The following is a 14,206-nucleotide window of genomic DNA, read 5'->3' on the forward strand; positions in this document are numbered from 1 at the left end:
CCTGCTGACAGGACCGGGAGCTGTGTGTTTACACACACAGCTCCCGGTCCCCGCTCTGTACCGAGCGATCGCGTGTGCCCGGCGGCGATCGCACACGCACGGGAGTCGGGGGCGAGCGGGCGGCGCGCGCCCCCTAGTGGCGGCTGGGAGAGAGGACGTCATATTACGTGCTCTCGCCCAGCAGAGCCACCTTGTGGACGTATAACGACGGTGCGCGGTCGGCAAGTGGTTTTAAAGGACAATTCAGGAATCTTTTCCAGGAGTGCGGCTGTCCAAATATTTTCTTTTTTGTTTTATGATCCTGTAGTCCACAGGTGTCAAACACAAGGCCCGCCAGGCCATTTCATGTGGCCCTCGCACCTCTCCTGCAGCTGCAGGAGAGCTCCAGCCCTCCTCTGGTCCTCCTCCAGACCCTTACTTTCTGCTTTCAAGCAATGCATCCAGCTTCTTCCCAGCAGCAGCATAAGGTAAGGAGAGTGCACTGTGATGTAAGGGAGAGTGGGGGACTCAACTTCTGATGGTGGGGTGGCTCTTGACATCTAATGTAAGGGGAGAGGATGCGCTGGACATCTAATCTTACAGATACAACTGGCCCTTTTGAGGGCAAACATAATTCTGATGCGGCCCACCATGAAATTAAAGCGGATGTGCCATGGGAACAAAATATTAAAAGCCAGCAGCTACAAATACTGCAGCTGCTGACTTTTAATATTAGGACACTTACCTGTCCTGGAGTCCAGCGCCGATCGCAGCAGAGCACGAGCGAACGCTCGTCACCCTGCTGCTCCCCCCGCCATCCACGCTGAGGGAACCAGGAAGTGAAGCGCTGCGGCTTCACTGCCCGGTTCCCTACGGCGCATGCGCGAGTCGCGCTGCGCCCGCCGATTGGCTCACACGCTGTGTGCTGGGAGCCGAGTGTTCCCAGCACACAACGGGCGACAGACGGGATGTGACGGAATGCCCGTCTTTTGCCTGTAGCGTGTGGCCGGAAGTGGGTGCAAATACCTGTCTTTAGACAGGTATCTGCACCCCCCCTCACCACTGAAAGGTGTCAAATGTGACACCGGAGGGGGGAGGGTGCCGATCAGCGGGACTCCACTTTAGAGTGGAGATCCGCTTTAATGCTGACACCCTGCTGTAGTCTGAACTGTTCTCTATCACTGATATCACCTCTGATGTTTTCTAGGATTGTAACAAAATGTTGCAATATTGACATACAAATCTGCAACACGATGAAGATTTATGTTTTGTTTTTTCTTGTTTTCTGTTTAAATCTAAACTTTCTAAAACCACAATAAAAAAATAAAAAAAATACTTGATTAACCCCTTGCCAACCGGGCCAATTCTGACATTTCTCTCCTACATGTAAAAATCATCATTTTTTTGCTAGAAAATTACATAGAACCCCCCAAACATTATATATGTTTTTTTTTTGTTTTTTTTTAGCAGAGACCCTAGAGAATACAATGGCGGTCATTGTAACTTTTTATCTCACACAGTATTTGCTCAGCAATTTTTCAAACGTGTTTTTTCTTTGGAAAAATTTTCACGCTTTAAAAAAAAAAAAAAAAAAAAACAGTAAAGTTAGCCCAATTTCTTTGTATGATGTGAAAGACGATGTTACGCCGAGTAAATAGATACCTAACATGTCACCCTTCAAAATTGCACACGCTCGTGGAATGGCGCCAAACTTCGGTACTTAAAAATCCTCATGGGTGACGCTTTACATTTTTTTTAATGGTTACATGTTTTAAGTTACAGAGAAGATCTAGGGCTAGAATTATTGCTCTCGCTCTAACGTTCGCAGCGACACCTCACATGTGTGATTTAAAACACCGTTTTGATATGCGGGCGGGACTTCAGTATGCGTTTTCTTTGTTGCGCGAGCTCGCGGGTAGGGGGGGGGCGCTTTAAAAAAAATTGTGGTCTGAACATCGTTTTCATATGTGGGCGGGACTCGCGTATGCGTTCGCTTCTTCATGCGAGCTACTGGAGACAGGGGCACTTTATTTTTTTGTTATTGTTAATTTTACTTTAAACTTTTTACTTTGACACTTTAAAAAAAAAGATATGTATAATTTGATCACTTATTCCTATTACAAGGAATTTAAACATCCCTTGTAATAGGAATAAGCATGACAGGTCCTCTTTACAGTGAGATGTGGGGGAGGGGGGTCAATAAGACCTCACATCTCACCTCTAGGCTGGGAAGCCTGAAAAAACGATCACAGCGTCGCAGCCGAGGTGGCGCATTTTTTTTTTTAATGCAGAGGCCGGGGTGTGACGTCATAACATCGCGCCCTCGGGCCTCCGAACGATCATAGAGACTCCGGTGACCATCTGGTCCGTTGGGAATCTCTATGGTGAAAATCCAGGATCGGTGGATCCGTTCTCCAACTCACAGATCGCAGCGGAGAGTCGGTAGAAGCACCGGAGGGTAGCGCGCGGGGAGGGCGGGGTCGGAGACGGACGACGACGCTGCCTCTCACCACCCTTAAGAACGATCAAGTGGCTGACCAGCTGCTATGATCGTTCTTATGGTGTAGGGAATCGCCAGCTGAAAAAGCCGATATCTGAATGTTGCCTGTAGCCAGGACCCTGGGCAAAAGTTTTCTTGCCCCCCCTCCCCCATGCAATTTTGCTCTCCACCTGCTCTGAGACATACAATAAATATCAATTAGACTTACAGTCAGTTTACTGTATCAGATCAGGCAGTAACTGCGATTAGTTGCCAGAGGTTACAGAATATCATTACCACTTACTGACTGGTTGCTAGAGGTTACAGCACACATTGCAGCTCACTGATTAGTTGCTAGAGGTTACAGCACACGATTTCTGCTTGTTGATTGGTTGCTAGAGATTACTGTACAGTAATACTGCTCACTGATTGGTTGCTAGAGGTTACAGCACACGATTTCTGCTTGTTGATTGGTTGCTAGAGATTACTGTACAGTAATACTGCTCACTGATTGGTTGCTAGAGGTTACAGCACACGATTTCTGCTTGCTGATTGGTTGCTAGAGATTACTGTACAGAAATACTGCTCACTGATTGGTTGCTAGAGGTTACAGCACACGATTTCTGCTTGTTGATTGGTTGCTAGAGATTACTGTACAGAAATACTGCTCACTGATTGGTTGCCAGAGGTTACAGCATATCATTACCACTTACTGACTGGTTGCTAGAGGTTACAGCACACATTTCGGCTCACTGATTAGTTGCTAGAGGTTACAGCACATGATTTCTTCTTGTTGATTGATTGCTAGAGATTACTGTACAGTAGTACTGCTCACTGATTGGCTGCTAGAGGTTACAGCACATCATCTCTTCACTGCAGAGGGGCATAATATATAAATGAATGTCGCCGGACACCGCTATTTACATATGAATTCCACCGCTATTTACATATGATTGCCTTTTATTTATATGTACCCACAGGGTCTGCAGGTGAGTCATCTGTACACAACATTAGGGCAGCGCTGGGCCGCATTAGTAGCAGCACTTCACACTGAGATATCAGGACACAGCACGGGAATAAAACTTCAAGGGACAAGGAAAATTTAAACTGGGATAGTTGGCAAGTATGAGGCAGCTGCTTTGGGCCCCACACCAATGACAGGGCCCCTTTTGCCCTGCCTGTAGCTGCACCCATCATTCAGATATCTCCGCACAAATCCCAGGACGTCATATGACGGCCAGCCGTCGGCAAGTGGTTAAAAAGATCAGAAGATGTGACGCCTGATACATTGTTTCTTGTTGATAACTCTATTCATTCCCAAACCAACATCCCTCAAACTCTGCACACTATACTGATGCCAACGTGGTCACAGTATGATACATTGTTGCAGAATACTTTCAGACCCCCCCAATTATACAATGTCTCCGGACTCACTGAGAACACATTATTCTACTGCTGCAGATAACGTCCCCGCGTGTCACAATGCCGGTCCTCACGCAGGACTTGGACCTTTTCCACGATGCGATAAATTCGCTCGACCTCGATTTCACCTTTCACGGTCCAGGCCTCTATTTTAAGCTCCAATTAAACCCGCACCGGGCTCACACGTGGCGGCGCATCGCACGGCACGATATCAACATTCCTTCGGTCAGCGTTTGCTCCTTTATGACGATTGGAAACCGAAGATTAGACATGCTTGTCTGTCTGTGCGTCCCAACCATGGCACTACCATTGTTATTAGTATACAGGATTTATATGGCGCCAACAGTTTGCGCAGCGCTTTACAACACTAAGGCAGACATTACAGTTACATTACAATTTGGGACAGGAGGGATCGGAGGGATCGGAGGGTCCTGCTCGTTATTATTCAGGATTTCTATCCAACAGTTTGTGCGTCGCTTTATACAATAAAGGGCGATGTTACAGTTACAATACAATTCAATACAAGCTAATGAGAGCTTACAATCTAATAGGGGAGGGGTAAGTGCAGGCAGCAGGGCTGTCTTAATGAGAGGGCACACCTGGGCACTGCCCAGGGGCCCCAGCACTCTCCCCAAAGCATAGATATCTAGTGTGTAGAGGGGTCAGAGTGCTGGGGGGGATATCTGGGGTGTAGAGGAGTCAGAGTGCTGGGTGGATATCTGGGGTGTAGAGGGGTCAGAGTGCTGGGGGGGGGGGGATATCTGGGGTGTAGAGGGGTCAGAGTGCTGGGGGGATATCTGGGGTGTAGAGGGTCAGAGTGCTGGGGGGGATATCTGGGGTGTAGAGGGGTCAGAGTGCTGGGGGGATATCTGGGATATAGAGGGGTCAGAGTGCTGGGGGGATATCTGGGGTGTAGAGGGGTCAGAGTGCTGGGGGGATATCTGGGGTGTAGAGGGTCAGAGTGCTGGGGGGGATATCTGGGGTGTAGAGGGGTCAGAGTGCTGGGGGGATATCTGGGGTGTAGAGGGGTCAGAGTGCTGGGGGGATATCTGGGGTGTGGAGGGGTCAGAGTGCTGGGGGGATATCTGGGGTGTAGAGGGGTCAGAGTGCTGGGGAGATATCTGGGGTGTAGAGGGGTCAGAGTGCTGGGGGGGGATATCTGGGGTGTAAAGGGGTCAGAGTCCTGGGGGAATATCTGGGGTGTAGAGGGGTCAGAGTGCTGGGGGGAGATATCTGGGGTGTAGAGGGGTCAGAGTTCTGGGGGGGATATCTGGGGTGTAGAGGGGTCAGAGTGCTGGGGGGATATCTGGGGTGTAGAGGGGTCAGAGTGCTGGGGGGATATCTGGGATGTAGAGGGGTCAGAGTGCTGGGGGGATATCTGGGGTGTAGAGGGGTTAGAGTGCTGGGGGGATATCTGGGGTGTAGAGGGGTCAGAGTGCTGGGGGGATATCTGGGGTGTAGAGGGGTCAGAGTGCTGGGGGGATATCTGGGGTGTGGAGGGGTCAGAGTGCTGGGGGGATATCTGGGGTGTAGAGGGGTCAGAGTGCTGGGGGGATATCTGGGGTGTAGAGGGGTCAGAGTGCTGGGGGGATATCTGGGGTGTAGAGGGGTCAAAGTGCTGGGGGGATATCTGGGGTGTAGAGGGATCAGAGTGCTGGGGAGATATCTGGGGTGTAGAGGGGTCAGAGTGCTGGGGGGATATCTGGGGTGTAGAGGGGTCAGAGTGATGGGGAGATATCTGGGGTGTAGAGGGGTCAGAGTACTGGGGGGATATCTGGGGTGTAGAGGGGTCAGAGTGCTGGGGGGATATCTGGGGTGTAAAGGGGTCAGAGTGCTGGGGGGATATCTGGGGTGTAGAGGGGTCAGAGTGCTGGGGGGATATCTGGCGTGTAGAGGGGTGAGAGCGCTGAGGGATATCTGGGGTGTAGAGGGGTCAGAGTGCTGGGGGGGATATCTGGGGTGTAGAGGGGTCAGAGTGCTGGGGGGGATATCTGGGGTGTAGAGGGGTCAGAGTGCTGGGGGGGATATCTGGGGTGTAGAGGGGTCAGAGTGCTGGGGGGATATCTGGGGTGTAGAGGGGTCAGAGTGCTGGGGGGGATATCTGGGGTGTAGAGGGGTCAGAGTGCTGGGGGGATATCTGAGATGTAGAGGGGTCAGAGTGCTGGGGGGGATATCTGGGGTGTAGAGGGGTCAGAGTGCTGGGGGGGATATCTGGGGTGTAGAGGGGTCAGAGTGCTGGGGGGGATATCTGGGGTGTAGAGGGGTCAGAGTGCTGGGGGGGATATCTGGGGTGTAGAGGGGTCAGAGTGCTGGGGGGATATCTGGGGTGTAGAGGGGTCAGAGTGCTGGGGGGGATATCTGGGGTGTAGAGGGGTCAGAGTGCTGGGGGGGATATCTGGGGTGTAGAGGGGTCAGAGTGCTGGGGGGCATCAATCTAGCAGCTTTGTCACTTTATGTATGTAGTATTTGCTGTACAGAATGATTGTTCATGTAGTGAATGTGGATCTCCACCCAAAAGAGGAAGCTCCGCTTGTCTGCCTCCTACCTACTTGATTTATGTTTACCTGCACTGTCTCCATTGTAGGGGCCCCAGAGCATTACTTTGCCCAGGGGCCCATGATGCTATTAAGATGGCCCTGGCAGGCAGGGCTGGTTTTGCTAATTTTACCCCCTTGACTCCACCCCCTTATTTCTGCCCATGTATACTCCACCTTTTTTATTGAAGCACCCATCAAGTGCAGCCTCACCAGCGCCCATCAAATGCAGCCTCACCAGCGCCCATCAAATGCAGCCTCACCAGCGCCCATCAAATGCAGCCTACCAGTGCCCATCAATGCAGCCTACCAGCGCCCATCAAAGTTGGGGATGCTAGGAGGGGGGGGGATACATATCAACCAAACTCTCCTCTCTTCTCCTCCCGAGACCTCCTTTAGCTCCTTTGTTTCCTCTTATCATGATCATCTCCAGGACTTCTCCAGAAACTCTCCCATCCACTGAAACTCCCTACCCAATCTATCTGGCTAACTCCTACTCTGTCCAGGTTTAGACAATCGGTCAAGCATTCCCATGGACACCCTCCTAAACCTTGTGGACGACCTTCCCAGTAGAGTTGAAGCCGTTATAGGTGCAAAGGGCGGGGCCAACTCAATATTGAACCCTACGGACTAAGACTGGGATGCCATTAAAGTTCATGTGTGACCCAATACTTTTGACAATATCGTGCCCATAGACACTCCTAAACCTTGTGGACAGTCTTCCCAGAAGAGTTGAAGCTGTTATAGCTGTAAAGGGTGGGCCAACTTAATATTGAACCCTCTGGACTAAGACTGGGATGCCATTAAAGTACACATGTGTGTAAAGGCAGGCGTCCCAATACTTTTGGTTATATAGTGTATATATGATTGCCCCCAGCTACATCACCAGTCTTATCCCAATATATCAACCAAACTCCGCCCAGCCCTCCCCTGCACGCATGTGAACTTTAATGGCCTCCCAGTCTTAGTACATAGGGTTCAATATTGAGTTGGCCCCGCCCTTTGCAGCTATAACAGCTTCAACTCTTCTGGGAAGGCCGTCCACAAGGTTTAGGAGGGTGTCTATGGGAATGTTTGACCGATTGTCTAAACCAGGACAGAGTAGGAGATAGCCGGACGGATTGGGGAAGGGAGTTCCAGTGGATGGGAATGTTTCTGGAGAAGTCCTGGAGATGATTTTTAACAAGAGGAGACAAGGGAGCTAGAGATCAGGAGGTCTCGGGAGGAGAAGAGAGGAGAGTTTGGTTACGTTGTTTGCGTAAGTCGTCCGTGAATGGGGCTGGACGTCATTTACGTTCACGTCGAAACCAATGACGTCTTTCCGGCGTACTTTGGAGCAATGCACACTGGTAAATTCCACGGACGGCACATGCACGCCGTTCGGGAAAAACGTCAATCACGTCGGGTCAAGCCTGATTTACATAACACACGCCCACCTCTTCACAATTTGAATTAGGCGGGCTTACGCCGGCCTATTTACGCTACGCCGACGCAACTTTTTTTTGAGAATACGGCACTTGCCTGTAAAAGTTGCGGAGGCGTAACGTAAATAGGATACGTTACGCCCGCACAAAGTTACGCGGTTCTACGTGAATCTAGCCCTTAATGAGTTTCAGACAAGCAATATAGCGTAAGACTTTGCCAAGTCACTGGAGATGGGTGCCCGTTTATTAGGCCAATTTATATGCCAACCCCCCTTAAAATATTGACTTTACGGGGGCAGCGGAACGTTCCTCGTGTGTGGCGAGGGTGGCGGCGGCTTCCTTTGGCCCCGACTCCCGTTCTTCGGGGAGAAACAAGTGAATAAAATCTGCTCTGAAGCCAATGTCAGAGCACAATGACGGAGCAGAAGATGAACGCTCCCCTTGGGGGGGGGGGGGTAATATTACTATACTACACCCCGAAACTTTCCACGCCGTGCGACGCCACCCTAGATGCCGCAGTAAAACACGCACATGGAGAATTATCTCCGGTATTTTTAGCAGCACAGAAAACCAGAGCGAGCTTCAACCTTGATGGAGTCGGAGGACATCCATTACTCAGAGTAAATATTGGCAAAAGGCAATTGGCAAAAGATGCGCCTGCCCCCCCCGCTCATTGGTATGATATGGCAGAGCGGTGATGTGCGGCCAAGCAGAGATAGGGCCACATATAACCCCCCCCCCCCCCCCCAGCAAGTGTTTACTGTGGACAGATTATCTCCGCGCAAATATATCGCTGAACACGTAATTCCATATCTCTCATTTATCTTCTATCTCAGAAAAAATTAAAATGACCCCCCCCCCCTTTCTTCACCAACCCCCCCCCCCCCCCGCACTGTAAAGAAATGTGAGAGGGGAGGGGGGGGGGGGGGGTGTCAATGTCTGCAAAACTTTGAGCATGCATTGGAAGGAATAGAGGAGGAGGGGAGAGGGGGGGGGCATACAATGTATCAGATAGATAGATATAAAGATTGATCAGAAATCAAATATCTAGAGAGAGATCCCGGAGAAGGAACGTCGGGATTGGAAGTAATAGAGGGGGGGGGGGGGGCATACAATGTATCAGAGATAAGATAGATATAAAGATTGATCAGAAATCAATTATCTAGAGAGATCCCGGAGAAGGAACGTTGGGATTGGAAGTAATAGAGGGGGGGGGGGCATACAATGTATCAGAGATAAGATAGATATAAAGATTGATCAGAAATCAATTATCTAGAGAGAGATCCCGGGGGAAGGACGTCGGGATTGGAAGGAATAGAGGAGGGGGAGGGGGGGGAATACAATGTATCAGAGATAAGATAGATATAAAGATTGATCAGAAATCAAATATCTAGAGAGAGATCCCGGAGAAGGACGTCGGGATTGGAAGGAATAGAGGAGGGGGGAGAGGGGGGGGGCATACAATGTATCAGAGATAAGATAGATATAAAGATTGATCAGAAATCAAATATCTAGAGAGAGATCCCGGAGAAGGAACGTTGGGATTGGAAGTAATAGAGGGGGGGGGGGGCATACAATGTATCAGAGATAAGATAGATATAAAGATTGATCAGAAATCAAATATCTAGAGAGAGATCCCGGGGGAAGGACGTCGGGATTGGAAGGAATAGAGGAGGAGGGGAGAGGGGGGGCATACAATGTATCAGATAGAAGATAGATATAAAGATTGATCAGAAATCAAATATCTAGAGAGAGATCCCGGAGAAGGACGTCGGGATTGGAAGGAATAGAGGAGGGGGGAGAGGGGGGGGCATATAATGTATCAGAGATAAGATAGATATAAAGATTGATCAGAAATCAAATATCTAGAGAGAGATCCCGGAGAAGGACGTCGGGATTGGAAGGAATAGAGGAGGGGGAGGGCATACAATGTATCAGAGATAAGATAGATATAAAGATTGATCAGAATTCGAATATCTAGAGAGAGATCCCGGAGAAGGACGTCGGGATTGGAAGGAATAGAGGAGGGGGGGCATACAATGTATCAGAGATAAGATAGATATAAAGATTGATCAGAATTCGAATATCTAGAGAGAGATCCCGGAGAAGGACGTCGGGATTGGAAGTTGGGAGATATTTTCCAGAACTCCGAGCGGCAAAACACCGAACTTCACCGGGAGGGAGGGAGGGGGGCGAGCTGTTCATAGAAATCACAGTCCTGACATGTCACTGGGGGGGCATTAATACTTAAATTACACCCTGGGCCGTTATTACTGAGATGATACATGGGGGGGGGGGGGGCATTATTACTGAGATGATACATGGGGGGCATTATTACTGAGATGATACATGGGGGGCATTATTACTGAGATGATACATGGGGGGGCCGTTATTACTGAGATGATACATGGGGGGGCCGTTATTACTGAGATGATACATGGGGGGGCATTATTACTGAGATAATATATGGGGGGGGGCATTATTACTGAGATAATACATGGGGGGCACTATTACTGAGATAATACATGGGGGGGCATTATTACTGAGATGATACATGGGGGGGCATTATTACTGAGATGATATATGGGGGGGGGGCATCATTACTGAGATGATATATGGGGGGGGCATCATTACTGAGATGATATATGGGGGGGGGGCATTATTACTGAGATGATACATGGGGGGGCATCATTACTGAGATGATATATGGGGCGGGGTGTATTATTACTGAGATAGCACATGTGGGGGAATATTACTGAGATGGCAAATGGAGAGGGGCATTATTATTGATATGACACATGGTGGGTGGGGGGGGGGCATTATTACTGATATGACATATAAGGGGCAAACTATTATTGATATGACATAATTGGGGCACTATTACTGATATGGATATGGGGGGGGGGCACATTATTACTCATATGACTTATCTAGGAGCGCATTATTACTGATACCACATTTGAGAGGCACATTATTATTGATATGACATATGGGGGGGGGGGGGCATTATTACTGTTATGACACATGGGGGGGGGATTACTGACATGACACATAGAGGGCACATTATTATTGATATGACATATGGGGGGGGGGGGGGGCATTATTACTGATGTGACACATGGGGGGGGGATTACTGACATGACACATAGAGGGCACATTATTATTGATATGCCATAATTGGGGCATTATTACTGATACAGCATATGAGGGGCACATTATTACTGATATGACACAAGGGGGGGCGTTATTACTGGTATGACATATGGGGGCATGGTTACTGATATAATACATGGGGGGGCATTATTACTGTTGTAATACATGGGGGGCAATGTTTCTGGTATAACACAAGGGGGGGGGCATTATTACTGGTATGATGCTGGGGAGGGGCACAAATTGGAGGGACACATGGAAGGAACATATTACTTAGATGACACATGGGGGGGGGGGGATTGAGTACATTAATACTTAGATGACACATGGGGGGCATACTGTTCCTGAGATGACACGTAGAGGGGGGCACATTAACAAGTAGAAAACACGTGAGGGGGAGGGGGGGCATTAATGCTGAGAGAACACAAGGGGGGGGGACACAATACTGATGTCAATTATTATTGAGATGACATATAGGGGGTCGGGGGACACATCACTGAGATCGATGACTTATGGGGGGGGTGGTTAAATTATTACTGTTATGTGTCTACCTGGAATTATCACCCCCCCCCCCCTTCAGGGATAACAGCTATCTGACAATTACATATTACAATTCTTCTTTACAGGAAGACAAGTGTCATCTCTCACCTTCCCCAACCTGCAATAACCCGAGCAGCAGTCTAGACACCCAGAGAGGGACCCCCCCTCCCCTCCCCCTCCCCATCCACACACATGGCATTCCATGTCCAACTTGTAGAGACATGTCACATGTTCTGTGTCTATTATGGGATGTATAGAAGGGACAGGGCTGGTCATACATGCAGCGAATAGACCAATCAGCATCCCAATCTGATCTTCTACTACTCAATCCATCCCTCTACCCATCTATCCCTCCATCCATCCCTCTATCCATCTACCCATCTATCCCTCCATCCATCCCTCCATCCCTCTATCCATCTATCCATCTATCCCTCCATCCATCCCTCCATCCCTCCATCTCTCCATCCATCCCTCCATCCCTCTACCCATCTATCCCTCCATCCCTCCATCTATCCATCTATCCCTCCATCCATCTATCCATCTATCCCTCCATCCATCCCTCTATCCATCTATCCCTCCATCCATCCCTCCATCTCTCCATCCATCCCTCCATCCCTCTATCCATCTATCCCTCCATCCATCTATCCCTCTATCCATCTATCCCTCCATCCATCTATCCATCTATCCCTCCATCCATCCCTCTATCCATCTATCCCTCCATCCATCCCTCCATCTCTCCATCCATCCCTCCATCCCTCTATCCATCTATCCCTCCATCCCTCTATCCATCTATCCCTCTATCCATCCCTCCCTCCCTCTATCCATCTATCCCTCCATCCCTCCCTCCCTCCATTTATCCCTCCATCCATCTATCCCTCCTTCCATCCATCCACCCATCCCTCCATCCATCCCTCCATCCCTCCCTCCATCCACCCATTCCTCCCTCCATCTCTCCATCCCTCCATCCCTCCCTCCATCTCTCCATCCCTCCCTCCATCTCTCCATCCCTCCCTCCATCTCTCCATCCATCCCTCCATCCATCCCTCTCTTCAGCCCTCCATCCACCAATCCCTCCCTCCATCTCTCCATCTCTCCATCCATCCCTCCCTTCATCCCTCTCTTCATCCCTCCTTTCCATCCCTCCATCCCTCCCTCCATCCATCCCTCAATTCCTCCATCCATCATCTCAATGCTGCGAGTTACACCCAGACCACCAGTCTCTTCTTCTATACAATGTATATATATAACTTCACCTGAACAATGTATCATCATCTCCATATGACAACAAAGTATCACCTCTGTATGACAAAGTTACAATCAATCTACTTCACTGATCATTTACAACAAATGTACAGAATCAGGACTTGTATCATCTACAGTCTTCTTCAGACACAACTTGTAACAATGTATAGTCTGGATGGGATCTGACATGTAACAATGTAAAGTCGGGATGGGATCTGACATGTAACAATGTAAAGTCGGGATGGGATCTGACTTGTAACAATGTAAAGTCTGGATGGGATCTGACAATGTAACAATGTATAGTCTGGATGGGATCTGACAATGTAACAATGTATAGTCTGGATGGGACCTGACATGTAACAATGTATAGTCTGGATGGGATCTGACAATGTAACAATGTATAGTCTGGATGGGACCTGACATGTAACAATGTATAGTCTGGATGGGATCTGACATGTAACAATGTATAGTCTGGATGGGACCTGACATGTAACAATGTATTATCTGGATGGGACCTGACATGTAACAATGTATAGTCTGGATGGGACCTGACATGTAACAATGTATAGTCTGGATGGGACCTGACATGTAACAATGTATAGTCTGGATCAGAAAATTCTTCTAACAATCTACAGACAAGTTCCCCTCTGACTTGTAACAATGTACAGATTAGTTGGGATCTGACTTGTAACAATGTAACAATGTATAGATTGGTTGGGATCTGACTTGTAACAATGTAACAATGTATAGATCAGTTGGGATCTGACTTGTAACAATGTAACAATGTATAGATCAGTTGGGATCTGACTTGTAACAATGTAACAATGTATAGATCAGTTGGGATCTGACTTGCCCATTAAATTGTCAGCAGAATAAAGAAGAGAAATGAGAATGTTCACTTACCGGGATGGAGAAATGAGCCGGCAGCATCCTTTATTTATAGCCAGTAACCCAGTTACAGTTTGGATTAGTTTCCCCCTCCAATGTCCGCACCTTTCCCGCACCTTTCCCGCACCTTTCCCACTCCCGCACCTCTCCTGCGCGTTATACAACTCTACCAAGCCTGCCAAGCTTATGTAAAGTCTTGTGTAACCGGCTGGCCAATCACAGCCCTCATATGCAAATCCAAAGGAGCTGGGCGGCCAATAGTTACCCGCCGAGGGGGCGTGGCCTGTCCCTGCGCTGTGATTTACAACTGCAAATTGCAGAGGATCCTCCAGCAGCCGAAATCCGATCAATAGGAAGAAATGATACATCGGATCTTCTGTCCCCCCCAATATGGGATCGTACAGGGGCCCCTCCTGGGATCTGCGACCCCACACCACCTCCAGGGGCCCCTCCTGGGATGTGCGACCCCACAGCACATGTAGGGGCCCCTCCTGGATTTATCGACCCCCACAGAACCTCCAGGGGCCCCTCTTGAGATCAGCGACCCC

At 49.1% G+C, this 14,206-nt stretch overlaps 1 protein-coding gene across 3 annotated transcripts in view; it reads right to left on the minus strand.

Annotated features, from left to right (window-relative positions):
* The window catches only part of CRTAC1 (cartilage acidic protein 1), a 738,783-nt gene extending 724,959 nt beyond the window's left edge, over positions 1-13,824 (minus strand). For 2 of the 3 annotated variants that reach the window (XM_040361276.1, XM_040361274.1), the window contains exon 1: positions 13,674-13,824. In XM_040361276.1, coding sequence (XP_040217210.1) covers positions 13,674-13,700 — 27 coding nt within the window. In that variant the 5' untranslated portion in view covers positions 13,701-13,824. The remainder of the gene's footprint in view (positions 1-13,673) is intronic. The other variant, XM_040361273.1, reaches the window with a different exon arrangement.
* Positions 13,825-14,206: the final 382 nt, after the last annotated feature.

This window comes from Rana temporaria, chromosome 8 (assembly GCF_905171775.1).
Source record: "Rana temporaria chromosome 8, aRanTem1.1, whole genome shotgun sequence".
Taxonomy (NCBI): domain Eukaryota; kingdom Metazoa; phylum Chordata; class Amphibia; order Anura; family Ranidae; genus Rana; species Rana temporaria.